The 22,724-nt window shown below is 35.3% G+C and overlaps 1 protein-coding gene across 6 annotated transcripts in view; it reads left to right on the top strand.

The window, feature by feature from the left end:
- Positions 1–22,724, top strand: part of DOCK9 (dedicator of cytokinesis 9) — a 143,681-nt gene that overhangs the window by 77,429 nt on the left and 43,528 nt on the right. For all 6 annotated transcript variants that reach the window (XM_064504455.1, XM_064504461.1, XM_064504469.1 and 3 more), the window contains exons 16-30: positions 1,526–1,605; positions 1,686–1,873; positions 1,995–2,060; positions 3,136–3,228; positions 3,507–3,630; positions 3,926–4,047; positions 5,179–5,265; positions 5,919–6,008; positions 10,372–10,487; positions 10,611–10,680; positions 10,816–10,941; positions 11,070–11,141; positions 17,698–17,844; positions 18,531–18,614; positions 19,260–19,371. In XM_064504455.1, coding sequence (XP_064360525.1) covers positions 1,526–1,605; positions 1,686–1,873; positions 1,995–2,060; positions 3,136–3,228; positions 3,507–3,630; positions 3,926–4,047; positions 5,179–5,265; positions 5,919–6,008; positions 10,372–10,487; positions 10,611–10,680; positions 10,816–10,941; positions 11,070–11,141; positions 17,698–17,844; positions 18,531–18,614; positions 19,260–19,371 — 1,577 coding nt within the window. The remainder of the gene's footprint in view (positions 1–1,525; positions 1,606–1,685; positions 1,874–1,994; positions 2,061–3,135; positions 3,229–3,506; positions 3,631–3,925; positions 4,048–5,178; positions 5,266–5,918; positions 6,009–10,371; positions 10,488–10,610; positions 10,681–10,815; positions 10,942–11,069; positions 11,142–17,697; positions 17,845–18,530; positions 18,615–19,259; positions 19,372–22,724) is intronic.

A 22,724-nucleotide genomic window follows, 5' to 3' on the forward strand; every position in this document is an offset into this window, starting at 1 on the left:
ATCCTGAATTAGCTCCGTGTTAGCAGTTATATATACGCTGTTCTAGTTCTTGAAGGAAAAGAACTATGAGCATAAATAATACATTCATACTAACTCTCACAGAAAGGTATTCAAGTATTTCTGTCAGTATCCAGTCCAGCTTCCTTGGTGGTGCATGTGGCTCAGGAAGTCTAAATAACAGGATTTCAGTCATCCTTTTGTATTAAGTATTCCTAAAGACTGCATCATTTTGTGTGCAAAGCTTAATAATCTCCTACTGGCATATGACCATATTAAATAAACTACAATATTTTATGTTTTAATCCCCTTTCTTATAAATAGGGTATGATATATTAGAGCAGTCTTTGCTCGTGCTTAAAGGCACTCCTGCTTCTGATATATGACATTTACCTGGAGTTCTGTTAATTTTAACAATTGCTCATTGCAAATCTCACAAGGCTTTATGTGTAGCTTCTTTATTTCATTCTTGCTTACCAAATTTAATAAGGAGGTGAGGTTTGTAATATATTGTTTCTGTTTCAGCACACTACTTAAAGATTCATTGAGGTTCATATAGCATTGAATTTGCTATGTACTGATACTCCTTGCCATAAACAATATTATTGAATCTGAAACTAATACAGTAAATTAGCCTGCCTTATCACTTTATGAATTAAGAAGATGCTTTTGGTTATTTCAGCATCCTGTTTGTGGAATTGCATACAGTATTTCACAGGGATTTTAACAAGAAAGTGATTGTAATGTCTAAGGCTAAGATACTGGAGTTAGAATCCAGACTCTGACCAGAAGCAAGTTGTTTGGTTCACAGCACAGGGATAGTGTTTTTGGAAAATTTTGCAGCTGCTCCATGTGCAATAATTAAAGTAAAGAAGATGCTGTTGACTGCATTTACTAATAAAGGTTTCTACACTGGTGTTTTAACGTGGAAGATACTCCTACTTTAAATCATTTCTGAATCAGCTACATGAAAACTGCCTAAGAAATTTCATAGTTGGCTGGTTAGTAGTAGATAATTGCAGGATGGGTTAGTGTTTTAGAAAAAGGAGGAGGTAGGAAAAAGGTTACTCTGTGTGGAATGCATGCTTTATTAACTTACTGATTTCTCTCTCCCTTCCACCCTTTTCCCCAAGTTTACCCTGTTACAGGCCTCCAAGATGTAAAAATCTTGATTATAGCTCCTCTCCATGTTGCAAGAGGTCCTGAGTTACTATAAGACAAACAAAACTTATCTTTAATAAAATTTTTCGTTTTGATTTAAAGAAAGAAAAACATTATTTATTTTCTTAACTTCTTTCACACTTGTGAATAAAGCCTTACCTAGTTCTATTTTCATTGGAATTTAAAAGAAGAGAAAACTCTGAATCTTGCAAAAAAGCCAGACCAGATCAGTTATCCACCCCCAAACCACCTTTCCTCTCACAATCCTAATTCAGGATATTACTTTTGCTTCTGTTTCCTATTATCTCTCTGGCATTTTTGATAGATTTGCATTTAGCCTGACTTTTGGATTTTTTCCTTCCTATAGACCTGAAAAGATGGCCAAACTTCCTGTTATTTTAGGAAATCTGGATGTTACAATTGATAACGTGTCACCAGATTTTCCAAGTAAGTATGAATAAACAATGTTAAATAGACATACAAGCTTTTTGTCTTCAGTTTTTTATTGTTTTTTAATATATTTTCAGATTATGTTAACTCATCATACATTCCCATGAAACAATTTGAAAACAGCACCAAGACACTAATAACGTTTGAAATAGAGGAATTTGTTCCCTGTATACCAAAACATACTCAGCCTTTCACCATCTACAACAATCATCTTTATGTTTATCCAAAGCACTTGAAATATGACAGTCAGAAGTCATTTGCAAAGGTGAGTATAGGAGAACAGTACATTCTTCTCTTCAATTTGGTTAAGATTGATTGCACATTCTATTTCTGTGATAATCATTCTAATTAAGTGTTTGGGTTTTTGTTTCTAAAAACTGCTTTAGGCTAGAAATATTGCAGTATGCATTGAGTTCAAGGATTCTGATGAAGAGGATTCCCTGCCTTTAAAGGTTAGTCTTTGATTTTGGTGACTGGTTAAAGAAAACAGTGAATAATTTGCTAAGTAGCATGGTAATACATGATTAATTTATCTGGTTTGGGATAGCAGCTTTCTGTTATTCCTTCTCATTTGGTGCAGGAGTAACTTTCAAATGACTTGCTTGTTCTTAAAATAAAAGATTACTAAAGAACCCTCAGAGTAATTCCTTTCTTTACATGAATAAAAATTCCAAGAATAAGCTTCTTGCAAAGATGGCTTATGTCTACTCCAAAGGAAGAATTCTTAAGAAATTAAAACAATAAAGCTTTAGATCAGCCGCAGAGCCAAGCTCTATACTTGTTTCTGACCTACCATGATGAAATGGAAGTAAAGGTGCCAGAAAGAATAGAAGCAGAAAAATGTATAGGAATCCTGAGGGGAAATCACAGTGTCAACTCTACTGCACAAGAACAAACAGATTACTGGTCATGTAATCTTCTGCCTGTGCAAAGGAACCAGATATTGTTTCTAATGTTGTCCCTGGTTCAAATTTTGTTTTGTTTTAGGGGTTTTGTGTGTGTGTGTGGCGGGGGGGGGGGGGGGGGATTGCTTTTAGCATGTTGGGAATTAAAAGCAAGACATCCTAGTTCTAGTGATATTTAGAGTATAAGGGCAACACAGACAAAGGTAGCTTCTAGACACCTCTCTGAAGTCTCTTACTCACTTTCACTAGGCATTATTTCTCAAAGAAGCTGTCAGTTTTTCAACCATACTGTGGATGTGCCAATTCTTCATCTTGTCAACATCTCTATAATTAGTTAATTTGCTTTTTAATACAGTGCACTTATGTAAATTCCACAATCGAAAGAAGATGAATAGTTTACTCAGCAATTTTAGTTTTTAGTCACTGTTTATATCCATGTTAAATCTGTGATGTTTTTGAAAGTCACTGTGTCTTTGATCTACACAAATGGCATTACAAAAAATTCATTCTTATTTAAGCATGTAACACAAGTTAAAATATTTAAAATTATAAGTGAAACAGATTCTAAGCTGAAAGTGAATAAGGATCATAGTCTTTTGTTTTTCTTTTTTCCTGTTATTAGTGCATCTATGGTAGGCCAGGTGGACCAGTATTTACTAGAAGTGCATTTGCTGCTGTTTTGCATCACCACCAAAATCCAGAGTTTTATGATGAGGTAAGCTACCTTTGTGAGATCAATTTTACTGTGTTAAATATTTTCTCAGTTTCAAAAATACTAGAAAAGATTTGAAGACTGTAAAGTTGTTGATGATTACTTGAGTGGTCAGACCCTTTTTTCTCTATAAGTAAATTTTTCTCAACTTTGTATGAGTTATTCTTAAATTTTGCTTGAAGTGACATAGACTGACTTAAGGAACATCTGGTTTCTATGCAACCAGTATGTTTTGTCAGTGTTCTAACTGAAGACAAAGACCCTGATTCTTTGCGTTTCAGATTAAAATAGAATTGCCAACTCAGTTACATGAAAAACATCACTTGTTGTTCACCTTCTACCATGTCAGCTGTGATAATTCAAGCAAAGGGAGTACAAAGAAGAAAGATGTTGTGGAAACGCAAGGTTTGTCTCCTAATACTTTGCTTGCAGGAACTTTTGGGGAGATTTTATAAAGTATGTTTATCTGGTAACCTGGGATTCTGTTGAATTGATCCATAAAATGCTTTTAAGCTTGCAGAGACAATTTATTTGCCTTTTTAAGTATTGGTAATTGTGTGTGTTCAAATTGTGTTTGGCCCTTACAATAGCACTTTCTGGTTTATGAATTGCTTATCAGAAGTGTACAGGAAGACTCTCATGTGAGTTTACATTAAGAGTCAAAATATACTTAAAACGACTTTCTTCTTATGTTTCATAGTTGGCTTTTCTTGGCTTCCACTAATAAAGGATGGAAGAGTGGTGACAAATGAGCAACACATCCCAGTGTCAGCTAATCTTCCATCAGGCTACCTTAGTTATCAAGAAGTGGGGACTGGAAAGGTATGTTATATAAAATTGATCTAATCTTTCAAAAAAAAAAAAAGATATGAAGAGGAGGGACAACTGTAATTTCCCAGTTCTGACAAAAATTCTAAGCCACTACTTTTCTAGTGGAAAAATTTTCTTGTATCCTTGAAATGGAATGCTTTGCTGAAGTTATTCAACTGATTTAGAGGACCCAAAATCCAAACACACATTGGAGACAAAACTTATGATTGAACTCCAACATTTACAAGAGTTTGAATCAACTGCCCTAATACAGCTTTTCATTTAATCTGTTAAGTAGTAATTTCTGTTATTACATACCTGATGTATTAAGGAAGTGTTCCTGCTTCAGTTTTTGTGAAAATCACTAGCTAGATGTTATAACCAATTTTTAAAATATATTCAGCTATTTTCAATTTAAGAAGACATGCAAATTATCTTAAGTCCTTCACTGAACTTTTTTTTAGCATTTCATGCTGTCTTCCCTCAGTAAGCCCTGTATTCCTGAAAAAGTCTTATTCTTGCATCTAGATTTTTATGATCTTTATACTTCACCTAGAGCTAGTAAAATGATGGCTCTATTTTTGAAAGCAGAAAGTTTGAAAAATTATATTAATAAAAATGATACCAAGGAGGATAGAAAATGTAAAATGTGATAGGGGATTTGACTAAGAGGATGAAATGTGGAGAAAAAATTAACTCATTTTGGAGAAAGAGGCCTAAATCAACAGCTGGCGTTACTGCTCTCCTCGTGCTCCACCTCCCTTTTAAAAAAACAAAACAAAACAAAAAAAAACTCCACTGTAAGCTTGTCATCTATCATCTCCTTCACATCTTTAATCTTTTCATATTGTAACTATAATTATTTTTCAAGACTCTTACCATGGCTATTCATCTCTGCTCATGCCTGTGGTTAGGAGAGTAGGACCAAGATGATAAGCTGTAGAACTATCAGTTCTATTACTGGTCGCTTTTAAGCTTCCTAAATGCTTTTAGTAGTGCTAGACTTTTTATACATTGCACACATTTCCTCAGCCTGTTAACTAAACAAAACAAAAAGCATTGTTTCTGGTACTATAAACAAAGCACTATTTTATTCATATGTTCAGCTACATTACTTTGCTTTTCCTGTGTGTGTGCATGCAGCATTCTGGTCCTGAAATTAAATGGGTAGATGGAGGCAAACAACTGTTAAAAATATCCACTCATCTGGTGTCAACAGTGTATACTCAGGTAAGTTACGAAACAAATGAAATGAGAATAAATTTTAGGAATAATGTATGTTTATAACACGTACATACAATTTTGGGGGAAGATTCATGAACTCCCACTCATTAATGTGCTGCTATCTTACGTTTTGTCTCTTGGGCACTGTGCATGGTATGCATCTTTCACATCAGAAAAAAAGTAACAGATCTGACATTAAAGCTTTTCCAAATGTGAGCCTTTTGTCTAATATTGTCATCCATTCCAGTCCGAACCTTCCTTCCTGTTAGATGGGCGATCATAGTTGTCTGAAAGCTGTTCAATGGCATGTCTGCAAAACACTGGGTCCTGTTGTAGTTGCTCATAATACACATCACATGATCAATGGCGATAACCAATGAATGTATCCTATTTTCTGAATGTCAGTTGATGTGAAAGAATATAGGTGATTTTTGTATAATGAATTTTCAAAATCACTAGAAATTTTTCATATGGGCAATAAGAATCAATGTTACTTTTAGATTAAATTATTCTTCAGAGTGGCACACTTCAATTTTTTTCGAAAATCGGATATATATACACACATACACATTTTCTCCTATATTGTATGTGTTCTGTTTTGGATTATGGGTGGAAATGTTAGATACTGTTTAATTTGTGATTCTTTTTGTCTTTGATAGGACCAGCACTTGCATAATTTTTTTCAATACTGTCAGAAAACAGAGTCTGGAGCTCGTGCACTGGCAACTGATCTTGTAAAATATCTTAAGGTATAAAATGGCAGTTAGTAACAAATTTTATTATTTATTTATACTTTTGTAAAACATAGGAGCTTCAGCTATTGTCTAGGTCTCATTTATGGAATATACACTATAACAAGAACAATGTGGTCCCTCCCTGAATATTTTACAATGGAAATATAAAAAGACAGCATGATAGAAGCAAAACAGCATGAGGAAATAATGAGACAGTATTGGTCAGCCTTATTGGCGATGATTTCAGTACACTAATGGCCAAGTGTATCAAATTAACAAATCAAACTGCACACAGTAATGGTGAGGAATGATGGCTGTTGACTGGTAATATATTGCTTGTTGAAGTATTACAGTGTCAGTAACGTAGATTTCGCTTAGGACATCACATCACTGTCATGTCTACAATTTTCTCTCAAGATTGGAGTGCATGGTTGCCACGGTAATGTTATCTTAGCCAAGTAGGCCAGACTTTTAATATAGAAGCCAAGATTCAGTCACCTTAAAATCCATATAAGGTATTACAAGTAACTCATGATTTTCTTAGGCACAACAGAGTTTATTGATATAATTCTATACCATCAATTCATAAAAACAGACTGTCTACTCAGGACATTCAAGTCAGAACTTAAGTATTGAATGTGGTGTACATTTGAACTGGACTTGCTTTCTGATCTTTGTTATGTCAGAACAAGGTTCTAAGTCATCTTCCATTCCCCAAGGCTTCTGTGATCCTCTTCAGTACAAAAAAAAATAGCTTTGTAGCTGAATTTCATCATCGCACATGACTGCTTATGAGTCACTGGAGATTCCTTTTGCTTAGGTTTCTGTTGCTGATGCTCCTGTTTTGATACGATGACATTTCTCTGGGTTTCCCATTTCAAATATCTGTTTTGAATTCCTTGATGTTTTTAGATGTGGACCCATCCACATCTCTGCTGCAGTAATTGCACCAAGTAGTTCCCAATTAGATGGCATTAGCACTAAGCCTTGTAGTGTTTGGGCCTTAAAAGCATACTCTCTGCAGAATCAAAAGGCTCCTGCTAAGTTAGAGACAGCTTATGTGCAGCATTCCTCCCTGATACCGTGCTGGTACATCCTCTGGCATTCTGATGCTTTTCAAAGTACTGAGTCTTTCTTACTGTGTGTATGTGGTTCCTGTCCTGAAGCAGTCTCTCCATTAGAGACACAAGAGGAAAAGATCTACTTGTTCAGAGTGTTTCATCTTGAGGCCAAAGGCAATATGCCATCCTTCCCCAAGTAATTTTTCTGGGAAACAGCAGTCTTGTCCTACAGGTCCTGTCTGAGATTTCCGTTTGAAGGAGGGAACTTCTTTACCTGTCAGTTCCTATCGTTTGCACTTTTCTGACTTAATAGTTGTCAGTACTCAATTTCTTCCTGTGTTCTATCAAAATAGCAACAAAGGAATCACCCAGCTTTTCATAAGTCTAGGCATAAAGAGCATTTTTTCTCATTGGTGTACTTTGCCTTCTTGTCCCTCTGCTCATGCTTTTGAAATGATTTAGGAGACTGAGCCTTCATCATTGAACTTAGCCTCTCGTTTTTCTCCATATAAGAAAGTTAGTATGTGCGAAGTATCTGTCATCACAAATTAGGGCTCTTAGAGTCTGACCTGTGGCTAATTCAAGTTCTTTACAACTTTCAGCATCATTTCCATCATTTTTTTTTGAAGGCGAATAGCCTTCCTGTTACTTTGTGGGTCAGAGAAAGTGGCACATGTTTTCTGGTATCAAGAGGAAGGGGAGAATAGTTGCCTGTATTGGGCTTGAGGAAGCTGTATGTCTTTTATTGATAAGTTCAAGCGCAAAACCAGAATTTACTGTTGCTAGGCCTGAAATATAAAGCAGTTGATCTGGCAATGGGAAACAGTCATGTGTTACATGAAAGGAATCACTACTACTAAAATTTCTGCATCCATGGCAAGTCTGAATCACTACTATTAAAAATCCTTCCAGTTTGCACAGTAGGCAGAATCTCTTTATCAGTCTTACTAGCAGTGGCTGTTCACATTGTGAGGAATGGAACAGCCCTGCACTTTATGTGGACAGTTGACTGATACTTAGCTCAGAAACTGAAATTATAAGCAACCCTCAGTCAGTTTGGGACCCATTTCATTCACTGGATTTTAGAGTGCTTTGAGAAATCCCACCACTTGTTTCTCATGTTTATCAGGGCTGCACTTAACTCTGATTCAATCACAAATTCTCTTCCTGGGACTAACATGGCAATCTCACACTTACCTTGCTACCTGCTCACCATCAAATCTAACACTTTGCTAGAATTGAAGCCATCGTAGTAACAACTCTTGTTAGCCTGGTAGAACAGTATGACCATCAGATGTTAAAGTATCATTTTGGGGATAGCTTGAAAGAACAGTTGCTCATATCACTCCTGAATCACATAATTTGTTTCCGTCATGTATGTTCATATGTACTCTAACACGTATACCTCCCTTATTCCTTTCTGTAGACACTTACTTTATTTATGTTTATATCAGTTCCACATTACAATATCTTCAGGTTCAGTGACATGTCCGTATATCTTGTCAAAATCCCTGGGTCAGAATAATGCAACCACAGAGTGCATTTTTAAAAATCCTGCTTGTCGGTAAACATAACACTTTCATCGCACAGTATGAACATGTTCCATGCCAATAGATTAAAACATCCTATTGGCTTTATTGCCTCACTTTAAGGCAATAGGAGACAAATGCCACCCTCTGTGTCAAAGACAAATTATTACTAGTCTCATTTCCAGTCAGCCAAATTCCTGTTTAGCTAAGCTTACCAGGGACTCAAATACTTTTTACTTCTACATACCGAGAATTCGCCTTTCATGTGTTAGCCGATACCTACCTGTGCCAGACTTAGCCAGGCTGTGAGTTAAAAATTCTTCAAAAATCAACATCTCAGTTCCCTGGTTACAGTTCCTCACAGGGATCAGCTACTTTCCCATTCTGTATTCTGTCTCTTCTTCCCCTCCCTAACAGGATTTTGTATAAGCACCATCTGATATTTCTAATTAAATTTTTTCTGAAACTCACCTGAGTCAAGAAGTTGGGATGCTTTCTTTCATGTTTCATGAGGCAAACATTTCTTAGCAGTTCATAAGTTGAGGTAATTGCCTGTATTTTGCTGCCTGAGAGATCAAAGGGCACAGCTATTTCTGGTAGTCTTAGTGTAATTGAATGCTTAGAGGCATCAGAACTTGTTACAAGCCCATTTCTGGCACAGTCCTAACTCAGGTAGTCCCTTTACCAAAAATGTCTGCATCCTGGACAAAGCCATGACTTGGAGTTCCATTTGCATGTTTGCCCAATACTCTGATATTAGAGGCGGTAGATGCAGTAGAGTATAGTTGCTGTTTACGCAAAAAAAAAAAAAAAAAAAAAAAAAAAAAAAAAAAAACCACACCCTGAGAGCATGTAGGAGGAAAGGCTGTTTGAAGTCCCAGATAGTGTGAATGTTCATAAAGGCAGACATTCAAAGAAAAGACATATACTTAACACAAACTGGAATGGTTAAATGTGTTGTCTGTAGACACATCCAGCAAACATGCTTTTTTCTTTTTTTCTTTCTTCAAACTCCCTTTAGCTCCAGGGGTTTTTGTGGCATAAAAAAATGGAGAATCAAATGGCGTGTACTGCCTATGCCTGTAACACCTTTTGCATGTGGTGGAATGCAAAGAAATTCCAGGTGATACCTTTCCTATAGGTACTGCAGAAAAAGTCTCTTTGCTCAAGAAGTACAGTGGTACTTCAGAATCCACTGAATATGAAGGTGGACAATCTATGTTGAAGGAGCTGAGCTACTAGTAATTAACTGTCTCTAATTCCAAGTGTTAGGTAGTTAGTATAGTTTAATATACCCCATTCTTTTTTTAATGTATTAGTTGGTTGTTTTGTGGTTGAGTATTATTAATATTGCAGTTATCACAGGTAAGCAATCTGTTTTTTGTGGATCTTCCATTTGATAAATGCCTACATTCATGGATGAAGTAAGTATACCAAACTGTCAGTTTGTCAACTTGTGGTATACAGATGTTCTTTTCATTGAAATGTGACCTAGTATGCATGGCAACAGAAAAGTACAAAAATAACTATTTTCTAAAATCTGTGTAACGAAACCTAATTTTTATGCCTTAAATGACCTAAATATAGAAAATATTTACTAAACATTTTTATTGAAAACTATTCTCAATTGCCTTTTATGCAATTGTATTTGAGATAACTAACGGCAAAAAAAGCAAGCAGCATTTTTTTTTTGGAAAAAAACTTGTAGTAAATCTTATTGTTTCAGAATTTGTGATTTAAATGCCATTGTTTCAAGGGAGTGACAGTACTACTGCTTCTTTCTTTTAGAGCCTTCATGCTATGGAAGGCCATGTAATGATAGCTTTCCTGCCAACTGTTCTGAACCAGTTATTTAGAGTTCTCACTAGAGCTACTCAAGAGGAAGTTGCGGTCAATGTGACAAGGTAAAGAATTTTAAGTGCTTTCTGGAATTGAAATGATCACTGTAACTGAATAACATTTTTGCTATAGCAACCATACCCTTCTTCTACTTACTTACCTGGTTTTGGTTTCTGACTCTTATTTAGGGTTATTATCCATATTGTGGCTCAGTGTCATGAAGAAGGCTTGGATAGCTACCTGAGGTCTTATGTCAAGGTAGGCAAAAGTAAACAATTTTTTCTTTTTCTTTTTTTTAATTTCTCTAAAAACAGTATATTTAAACTGAGTTGCATCTGTATAACTTCATCTTATGTCATAATCACAAATTATGTTCTATTTTTCCTCCCCAAGTATGCTTATAAAGCTGAACCTTATATCGTTTCTGAATATAAGACTGTACATGAAGAATTGACCAAGTCCATGACCACGATTCTAAAGCCATCTGCTGACTTCCTTACAAGCAACAAGCTGCTTAAGGTATATATTGAAATAGGCTTTTTCATGTGTGTTCATATTCAGTCAGAACTGAAGAATATGCACTAACTGTATTGAAATAGTCGTTGAATGCATGTGGGGATTTTACAGAATTTTTTTTTCCTCTGCAGTATTCGTGGTTTTTCTTTGAAGTTCTGATAAAATCAATGGCTCAGCATCTGATAGAAAACTCTAAAGTGAAGGTATGTTCACTTTTGAAAAAAAAAAAAAAAGAATTTGCACAATGTCTTCTTTCTCCAACAGCGTGTTTTTATTGCGTGTAAGAAAATTAGAAGAAAGAATTATATACATAATGATTTATATTTAATAACTTTATTTATAAGAAAATGAGGGAAAGCAAAGCAGCGGAAGAAAAAAGGTGAAATATTAGAAAAATCCACAGGGCTAGATAGAACACTATTATAAAAGGATAGCAACCCATTAAAATCTGTGCAGTAGAGCAGCCTATACAAATCATCGGACCCTTATAGTAAGATTTCTTCATACTTATGGTGCAGTGAAGCTGGAAGCAACAATCAGTAATGTGGCCTTTGATTTAGATATCCAAAAATACATGCTATTTTTCCTGAGCAGCTCTTTGGCTGTGATATTAAGTGACTCTGAGAAAAACGAGTAACACATTTTGCAGTCTTTCTGTGTGCAATAAGAAGTATCAAAATTTAATTCTCTGTTATTTCCTATGCTGGAGGGGGGGAATACTAGTATTTTAGAACCAGACCATATTTTTCTTTCTTATGTGAGTGGGAGCTTTTAGTTTACTTACTCCTGCTCTGAAGCAATTCTTAGAAGTAGAGTTTCAAGCACACAAAATACTCCCAGCTCAGTAACAAACCAAGGAGTAAGTCAGGTGATCTGAAATCCTTATCAGTATTTTCACTGTGTGTTTAGAACATAACTGGGAGTCTGAAGTGCATGGGGAAAAATAGTGGATTGAACAATGATCAGGAAAAAATGTTTTAGAGTGCTATGCTTAATATTGTTCTGCTGTGGTATGATCAGTAGAGTCCGAGTCTCAGTGCAACTTACTCTAAGTGTCTGGACTTTTCTATATTGATAGTTTTTTGGGTTTTTTTTTTAAGAAATTATTCATTGATTTTTTTATTTTTAAGAAGCATGTGAATTGCATATGATAATTAGTCAAATGAATTTTTCATCAGTAGTCATTCCCCAAAGTAACTCTCTTGAAATCCAGATCCTACTAACCATCACTTGTTCTTAGTAAGTATGTTTAAAAAAAAAAAAAAAAAGTGTTCATGTTACTGGTTTACTTTCAGTTAAAAGAATTAAATCATTTCACCACACTGAATATTGTCTAGCAGCAAATAAAAAATGTCTTGCCACAGTATTCAGCTAGACTCATTTTAGCACTAATTACTGATACATAATTTGAGAGATGTCATAACAATAGAGAGGAAGAACATAAAAGTTGCTTCTTTAAGGATTTCAAGCTGAACTATGCGTTACTGTTTTGTCCCAAGGGACATCTACTGAAATATGTCATACAATGAAGATGTCAGGCTTTAACATTGCACTCTTTGTAAAAATAGCAGAAAATCACATGTTTTACCATCTGAATTAAATAAGGAGGAGAATATTTAACATGCACGATGAAATAATTGTTTCCCATTCCTGTGGAATGTTAGAGCAGCTGTCCAGATAATCAGTCAGTGTGTTAAGGCTTCTTCTCATTTAATAGTAAGATCAATTATGTGTTTTAAGTATGACCACCCCCTGACCACACCCCAGTTTGCCCAGCTATGTTTTATTCTGCCTAAGTTTCTATGAGCAGCTAAAACCTATAAAGAATATCTGACTTTATCCTGTTATTTTTGTATTTAAGAAAACCTTAAACTTTTGCTGGTACTGTCATGAGATGCTAGCTGCTGTGTTGTATTTATACATAAGGCTAAAAGGAATTCTCTTTGCTTAAAATGTCATGAAGAGGACAGTCATCTCCTTTCTATCACAACAAAAAATATTTTTTAAAAATAAAAACTCAGTTTTTAATTTGACACTAGTCCTGGAACACTCCTTCCAATGAAATTCTTGTACCTTTATTGGGAGATTTTTTTAAAAAAAAACAGGTTAGACAATTGTTTTCGGTGAAAGGATGCTTTTGTACAAAACTGACTTGATATATTCTCACACAGTGACATAAACTTTCACCAGCTATTTATAGTCTATTTAATCTAGAAACAGGTCTGTAGTTTGCTGAGAAGTCAGGCCTTGACATGCTACTAGTACTACAGATTTAAGTATCTTCTGAAATGTGAAAGAGGGCAAGCCTTTCTTTATAGTTGACTTCTTAAAATAAACTGTCTAGGTAACTATGAGGGCTATTATTTGTTTGGATTTTTTAGAACACAAACGTGCACAAGGGCTTTGCTGTATGTTTAGTGCACTTAAGATCTCAAACTCCCTTGCTTGGGTGTTAATTGATCAGCTAACATAGAGTAACTGTTTGGGGCTTCCTCAAAATTTCTAGCAAGACAAGACTTATCCACCACTGATCAATACAAATGCTGTTAATTCAAATGAGTAAGAAAAATATTCAGGTATATTTTCTTCCATTCTTCACTTCTTTTTCTGTTTTTGTGGTATCTGTTCAGATAATTTTGGAAAAGACAGTAGGATCTATAGACTTACATTTCCATTATTGATTTGATGTTGCTTAGAAAAGATTTGGTCTCTGTTCAGTCTGTAAATGGAGTGTCTCTTATTTCACCACACTCTATTTTGAGTTTATTTATTACAACCATTAATTAAATTGAAATAAAAGTGTAGTCTGATAAAGGAGAAAAACCTCTGATTCTTATTTAAAGGTGAAATATTCTACAGATTCCTGGAGTTGAATTAAAATTGTGTTATTCAAAAATGATATTGACAACTTTGATAAATGTAGAGTAACTAAACTTTATTATTAATACTGAAAGACTATTTTTTCCTGTGGTTTAGAGTCTTTTTTGGTGACTTTCCTGACAGATCTCTCAGTACTTCTTATTCTACAGTTCTCAACATTATGAAAAAATAAAATTTTTCCAATTACAGAATATGGCCCATCTGGGTAAGGCTTTCAAAGCATGGTGTTCGTAGAACTTGTGTATCTTGAGGGTTTTTGCTATTGTATTTGGTAGGTGATATTCTGAAAAAAACCACTGTTTTTGCTTGGCTAAATGAAGTTTATATGTCTTTTCCTGATTTTAAAAAGTCTACAAAAATCCTCACAAGTTTGGAAACAGCATACTGTTTAAAAAAACTTCAAAGAAACCACTAACTTGCTATCATGCAAACCCATTTCCTTAATTTAATTATAACTTCCTTACAGTAGTAGTTACATTTTTAAATTAAGATCAGATGGTGGATAAAATAAGTACAGTAGATTATAATCTTTTTTTTTAAAGCAGGAGTCTGTGTAAACAAACAAAAAACAAACACAGCTTCTCAGAATGACTCAGCCAGTGTCCAAGATTAAGCATCCTCTTCCATAATCAGCATCTCCTGCGCAGTATGATATAGTACCATTGCTGAGCCTTCACATTATTACTAATTTTTTTTTCACCACGAGTGCTATACTGAGTCATTTGCTTTAAAAGGCTTGTATCTCAATGCTAATGAATCATTACTGACCTGTGTCATCTTAATAATAAATTGCATTTGGAGAGCACTAGCACCTGCATCCGTAGAATAAATTCAATGTAACAAGATTCGCCTTTCAGGGGAAAAAAATTGGCAATGGAATATTGTGTCAGTTGCAGGTGCCTGTTATGAGTTTGATTAGCTGGTGTTATGATGATACGAAGGGTACATGAGCTGGGTGGCATGACCATTATTACTGCTAAAAAAGAACCCCATCACCTTGATGTCTAGGAGACCTAAAGAGAAGACATTGACTTTGTTTTTTAATAGCAATAACCAGTAGGTAAGACCTAGTGGCCTCAAATTTCATGTACTTGAAAAACTGAATAATTTTTTTTTATTTACAGTATGCTATAAATTACAAACTGTGATCTTCTGAGATCGATTTTTAAGTGTTGCTATAAGTAATTTTAGTTTTTTTATTAAAAAGAGACAAAAGATGTAGGCAGGAGAAAATTCATTGTACGTTTATATTTCTTGAAGATTGGTGTAGAAATAATGAAATTTCACCCTTTCTTTAAATGATACTTTACAACAACTTGTTGCACCAAGTTTTATCTATTACATAGGGTTTTATGATTTTTATAAATTCTGAAAAGTCCTGTTCACTTTAATCTTTCTGCCCTACAAAATTATTTAGCCAAAAAGTTCTATTGCTTTGTTTTAAGAGATGTTTGTTCCACCTGTTAAGATGATTGCTGATAAGTGTTTTATAGGAAGTGGGCTGAGCAAATATTGATCATGGAACAGCGTGACTGCTTTCAAAGGTTCAGCTAATTCCTAGTTCCATTTTATTTTTGATTCTAAGTTGTCAGAAAAAAATAGATAAACCACAAACATATGATCTAAATATTGATGGCACTCTTAACTTTTTAGGAGTCTCCCTTCTATTTCAAAAACAGAAGATAGGGAAGCACAGTGAGGTTTTTTTATAGATTTAGTAGGTTTAAAGCTATATATTTTTCGAAGATGAAAACGGTTCATGCAAGAATTTTTTTCTTATGCAGGTTACATTGAAACTAGCAAAATGGTGCCACATTGTTAATTAGGACTAACGGCTCTTCTTATAGAAGCATGCAGTAATTGTATTAAAAAAAAATACTCTTGGTATTGGAAAATACCTTTCTGGTTCCTCTTTATGTCCTATTCTTCTCTCCTATCTGTTTATTCTTGAACTTGTTTGTGTTCTTTATTTTAAGTATACTTGTTCTATAGGAATTTCACCCATTTCAGGTTAGTATATTGTTTGTTTTTTAATAGCATCTCCAAAAGCAACCCTCAAATATGAATTGTCCAATAGTACAATGGGAACAAATTCTCTTAATCTTTGAATTCTAGTGCTTTGCTATATATTGCCTTGAACTACTGTTCATTCTCATTCCTCCACAATAACTTGAAGCAGCGTTCATAGTTAAAAACTACTAAGATGACATTTTATCATGGATTTATTTGTTATTTTCTCCATTTTCGACATAAAAAAATATACACTGTCAGAGTTGTATTGTTGCCTGATTGTTATCTCCCTGTGACATAAAAGAAAAAGAGCAGAACTTACCTCTTGTTTCCAAATATCCTCATTGCCAGGCATCACTTCTTGCTTTACAAGGCCCTTAAGTGTCAAATGAATTATTTTGCTAGCTTTTCTTTCTTGTTGCCTAAAATAATAAAAGGAACATGTAGTCAGATATTTCCTGCTTATGAAATCTTACAAAATGGTGCATTTCTACATGCAGCAAAATTACTTCTGTAGCAAGAATTTTATGGTATCTTAAACAAATACATAATTACCGTCTAACAAAGACTGAGTTACAGGAATATTGGAGGACACGAACTGACATACCTTCCAACATAGTTTTGAATTTTTGGTTGCTATTTGCATTAATAGATTCTGTTGATATTTATACAATGATCTTTTCAACCTTAATGTTTAGAAATCTTTTTTTTTTTTTTTTTTTTTTTTTTAAGATAGAACTAGAGATTTTGGAGCACAGTTCAAACAAGGGAACTTTGCATCAAATTTTGTAATCATTGATTTATGCAGGGCCTTGACAGTGATTTGCTCTCCCTAGGCATGTTGCATTCAATTTAGTTTAGAAAAGCATTTTAATAATAAAGTATTCCAGAACAGTCTGATGTTTTAATTTTGCAGTTTACAGAAAGAAAAGATATAGTGACTGTGTAGTTAAAACAGCTTTTGTCATAGCCAGTTTCTCTCTCAGCCTTACCCACCTGTCACTAAGTTCCTTCAGACAAAAGATAGAATGTTTATGAAAGACTATAAGATGTCAAGAAATAAAAGGAAAGCTATACAACAGCAAAAAGCTGAAGAGAACTTACTGACGAATATTGGTCAGAATGTTCAAAATCATTGATAAAGATAATAGAGATGGTGGTAAAAAAGAAGAAATCTTGAACATGGAGGAATAAGCTAATTGGCAAGCTACTTAAAAGCAAGGAAACCTTAAGTATATGGAAAACAAGATTCTGGTAATTCTGAAGGCTGGAAGAGATGAGATTTGAGGTGACTGATGAGCAAGAGCTACAGTTCTTGAAAGATAAAAGCATGGGTGAGAATTTCCACAGTGGCAAAAATCAAAGGAATTTCTAAAAACACATTTCAAAGCAACAAAAAATCTCTGCTTTCCATGACAGAAAAGTGTGACAATGTAGTTGATGCATATGAACTAGCTGGTGCCTGCTTTGGAACGGATTATAGAAAAAAATAAAGAATTCCCGTTTACTCTTGACTTTAGTTATGAATTTATTTTAGTATACCAAAAATACTAATGCTTTAAACTTGCAAACTTTTATGTATATATTTTTGTTATTAAAAAAAGTGTACTTTGCTTGGATTTTAATAATATAGAAGTTAATGCATGTCATAATATTTTCTTTCAATCAAACATTCTTTTTCTTCCCCTTAGTCTAGAAAGGTTCAGGAAAAGCTTGTATTTAAAGAAAATTTTATTGTAAATTAGAAAATTTGAAAGCTTTTTGTCTTCCTTCCCTGACAGATTATCTATATTTTATCTAAAATAAGTTTTCTTTTGTATTCTCATGTTATAAAGCATGTTAAACGTGTATTTGAATTTGTGCTTCTAGCTGTTACGAAACCAGAGATTTTCCGCTTCCTTTCATCATGCAGTTGAAACAGTTGTTAATATGCTGATGCCACACATCACTCAGAAGTACAGAGACAATCCAGAGGCTTCAAAAAATGCAAACCATAGTCTTGCTGCCTTTATAAAAGTAGGTACACAAAGGACTAGGGTAACTTTTTCAATAATATTGTTTCTTTGTGTATTTTAAGGAATTTTTAAAGCCAAGTCATATAAAACTAAATATGTGTTATGCTTTTTAAGTACAATTCTATGTCCAAGTAAAAATGTATTGGAGTATAATTTGCATCTTCTGTAATCAGAAGACCTATCTATTCATAAGTTTGATTTTTATGAATTTATATTTTCTCCAAACTTTATTTTGTCTTTTCTTGTTTATTCTTTCATATATCATCTAGTTTTCTTCCAACCCTACAAAAACTGCATGCACTGCATAGTGTTTTATTTGCATTTATTTTATGTAGATAGGCTTTCAGTATCTTTTCTTTTTCAAACAATAAGATCCAATGGGGAGAAAAAAGGAGGGGAAATAAAATGGTAGATAAAGCTGCTGGTGACATGTTGCTTATGTTGAGCTGGACGATTTACCTTCAGTCTGCTTTTTTAGCTGTGGTTTGCTTATATTCTGGACTCTAAGGGAAAATTTGGTAAACATATATGTGGTATGCTTTTTTTTTTGGTTATATTCAGACTGAATGAAATATCAGTAATGTGTTTGGAAAATAAACTTGTAAAACAGAGATGTATAATTAGTGAGCACTGAGACCATACTAACCCATACTGTCTTTTGTTTGTTTGTTTGTTTGTTTCCCCCAGAGGTGTTTTACCTTTATGGATAGAGGTTTTGTTTTCAAACAAATTAATAACTACATCAGCTGCTTTGCCCCAGGAGATCCAAAGGTACTCTTTTCTTAAACTGTTTTTAGGAGTTGTCTCTTCCTAATGCATATGGATAGAGTCCTGCATTAAGACTTGAGACTTCTTTCCAGTTACATTCAAGCATGATACTTAGAAGTACCCATGCTGTGCCTCAATCACTTTTCCCACCAAACCACTCTTTCCTATGTTGCTTACCATCTTCAAAGTGCCCGTTTACCACCCCATAGTGTGTATATTTAGAAAATGAGAGGGGTAACACCAAATAGAAATATCAAACAAGAAAATGAAAGTCCAAGGTTGGCACCATTAGTTGGGATCTTTGATACCTGATAGGTTTCTGTACATTTACAGTAGTGGGGATAGCATGTACTAGATGTCCAAAGAATTTCTCCTGTGATTCCAAAATTTTCTTACATCAATGTATAAGACACTAGCAAACCTAACTAGCTTTGGAAAATGAGAACAGAAGATAGAACTATATCTAGCTGTTGCGTATGAGTTGTGCTGAAAGTATTTTATACTGACATGTGAAAATTTCACAAGTCTGCCTCCCTCACACTGCAAGACTGAGAGAAACCACCTGTTTGTATAAAAAAGCTATTTTTGACATATTATTCAAATCACTGCATCATTTCTTTTATTTACACTTTTAAATGATTTTTGCAGACTCTCTTTGAATTCAAATTTGAATTTCTCCGTGTAGTCTGTAATCATGAACACTACATACCTTTGAATCTACCAATGCCATTTGGAAAAGGCAGAATTCAGAGATACCAAGGTAATTCACCTACAGAAGTGTATGCTGTATTTCTTGTATGTCAACTTTTTATTGTTAAACAGATGGACTGTGTAACTGCAGGTCTGTGATATCTTGGAAACTTTGAAAGTATTAAATGGAATCCCAGAGTTGTAATCTCTTAACATCAAAGGAGTAGTTTAGGTAGCAGAGTAATCTGTGCAAAGTATCTAGTTACTGAAACATATGGTAGACTAAATCTTTGATTCTTGCCCCCCTTCCGTCCTTTGCTTATGGTTTGATTCTGTTTATGAGTTAGCTTTTAATTCACTAGCTGTAGAGCCCTGCAACACTCTTGTGGGCAGGTACAGAGTGTGATGCTTGGTGTACTTTTTAATTTTTTTCCATAGAATCATTCAGTTTGGAAGGTACATCAGGAGGTCTGCAGTCCTGGTACAAAGCAGGACCAAAAGCAGGTCCAAAACAAAGGCATCACAGAATTCAGATGAGGTTGCTCGGGGCTTTGTCCAGTCTGGTCTTGAAAACCTCCAAGGATGGAAATTCTACAGCATCTCTGGGAAACTACTCATTTGGGACAGCAGCAGGTCCCAGTGCTTATCCTTGTGAAGAATTTCTTTTCCTTGTATCCAGCCAATCGCTTGTGCTTTAAATTATAATGACTACCTCTCTACTGCGCACCTCAGTAAAGAGCCTAGCTCTCTCTCCTTGATGACCTCCCTTAAGTGTTAGAAGGCTGCTATTAGGTTGCCCCAGGCCTTCCCTTCTCCAGACTGAAAAAGCTCTGTTCCCTCAATTTCTCCTCATAGTTTATGTGCTCCAGCCTTCTAATCATCTTGGTCCTCCCCTGAACTTGCTCAAACTAACTAGAGGGCCCAACACTGGATGTCGTATTACAGATGTGGTCTAACAAATGCCAAGTAAAGGGAAATAATCACTTTCCAGTCTACTAGCTATGCTTCTGTTGATACAGCCCAGTGTGCTGTTAGCTTTCATTGCTGCCAGAAGGTACTGCAGACTCCTGTTTGCTGACTATTGTCCACTAGGACTCCTAGGTCATTTTCAGCAGAGCTGACCCGCAGCCAGTCATTCCATTCCCTAGCCTACCGCTGCAGGGGGTTGGTTCATCCCAGGTGCAGGACTTTGCATTTGTCCTTGCTGAATTTAATGAGGTTTCTGTTGGCCCATTTCTCTAGGCCTTCTAGGTTCTTCTGAAATGCAGCCCTGCCCTTAAACATGTGGACTGTCCCCTCAGTTTAGTGTCATCCACAAACTTGATGTGAGTGTACTCCATCTCCTCTTCCATGTCATTGATAAAGATACTTGGTAGGATAGGTCTTAGGATACACCTTGAGAAACTCTTCTTGTAACTGGTCTCCAGACTGAATACAAACTCTTACCCATCAGCCTTTGAGCCCAGTGATCCAGCTAGTTTTTTCATGCATTTAGTTGACTACCCACCTAGACCATAACGTCCTAGTTTGGATACGATGATGCTGTTGACATTCGCTACTCAGGCCTTATCTACAGATCAAGTGAGTTTGTTGTAGAAGAGGTTAGTTGAGCCTGATTTACCTTGGGTAAATCTGCTGGCTATTCCCCGTCATGTTCTCTTCCTTCATGTGCTGAGAAATGGCTTCCAAGAGGACTTACCCTGTGATTTTTCCCAGGGACCAAAGTGAGGCCTGGATTATTCTTCTTGCTCTTTTAGAACATGAGTGTAACATTTGCCTTTCTTTAGTCATTGGTGGATCCTGATTATGGGAGACCCCAGATCGTTATGGCTTTTCCAAGGTGATAGCGAACAGCCTTGCAATGACATTAGCCAGCTCTCTCAGCATCTCATCAGCTGGTGTCATTGACTTGCGTGGCTCAAAGTCTCTCAGGAGATCCCTGACCCCAATCCTCATTAACTATTAGCAGTTCCCTTCCTTGAACCCTATCACTAGACTCAAAGACCTGGGAGACCATGGTGGTGAATGAGGCAACAAGGGCATTGAGTACCTCAGCCTTACCCGAGTCCACTGTCGGTAAATCACCTTCCCCAGTCAACAACAGTCCCACGTTTTCCTTGTTCAGCCTTTTACTACTAATGTTGTAGTGGAAGGTGCTCTTGTCGCCATCGATGTCCATTACCAGTTTCAACAGTAGCTGAGCTTTGGCTTTCCTGGCACAGTCCCTGCATTCCTGATCAGTGTTTCTATATGCCTCTTTTGTAGCCTGTTCTTGCCTACATCTCTTGTATACATCCTTTTTTTCGCACTGGAGCTCAGTCTTGGGTCCCCTGTTTAGCCAGGCTGGGTTCCTGGTACATCTAACATTGCGCCAGAATAAATAGTATGTTAGCTATTGTATTTGCAGCTGTAAAGTTATTATTAAATTCTTCCTAGCATTGGTTCAAAGTAAACATGAATAGCAGAGATGAAGAAGGTACTTTTACAAGTAAAATAAACTACTGAGAGTTCCTGCCTAACATTGGTATTCTGGTAGATTAATCTCTCTTGAAATATTATTTCAGTAACCTCTGCTGGCTTAGTAAAGTTGGACGTAACTAATTAGAAGTTTCACTTAAGGGGATAGAACAGCATTTGAGAGTAAGAGTAGGACAACTGCATAGAGCTTGTGTGTTTGTCTTTGGATTTTTTAGCTTCAGGAGTGTGTTAGATAATAACATTGCATAAATCTTTCCATAGAAAAGGACCTATGAATTGTTTTAGTGCTTATAAGGGAATAACAAAACTAGAAGAAATAGTGTTTCAGACTGCACAATGAAGAACAGTATAAAATGCTGCTCCCTGGTGAACTAGGAGTTTAGCCGGGAAAAAGACCTTTATCACAAGTGTTTCTGGCTCTGTTTTGCTGTCCCAGACAAAAGAGATCTTAGATGGCATGTGACTGGCTCTCATGATAATTGCACAAGGAGGCCTGTAGAAAGTCTGTGCTTTTCTGTTTGTGTTTCTTTCCTATTTAATGGATTCCCTTACTGGGAGAGTTCTTCCGAAAATGAATATGTTTTGAGATCAATATCCGGTCTTTGACTTTTCTGTTGAACAAAGAAAGTAAATATGAGAAATTCTTGAGAACAGCTCATCAGTGGATATTTTAAACTTACCTATGTTATAATAAGTATATGACACTATATGTGGTATATTCCTATGCAAATTAGTTGAAGGATTTTTTTACTACCTGAAAAAATATTTTTAAACTGGAGTAGTTCGACTTTGCTGTGTCTGATACATATTTTTATGTGTGTGTATCTTTTAATATCTATGTAGAGGTATATATATCTATGTATAGCTTAGTGTAGATTTACAGTTACAGCTATTACTAGAGATTATATATTTTATGAAATAAAATTGTATTATAGTGGTTTAGGC

Source organism: Dromaius novaehollandiae, chromosome 1 (genome assembly GCF_036370855.1).
Source record: "Dromaius novaehollandiae isolate bDroNov1 chromosome 1, bDroNov1.hap1, whole genome shotgun sequence".
In the NCBI taxonomy this organism is placed as follows: Eukaryota; Metazoa; Chordata; class Aves; order Casuariiformes; family Dromaiidae; genus Dromaius; species Dromaius novaehollandiae.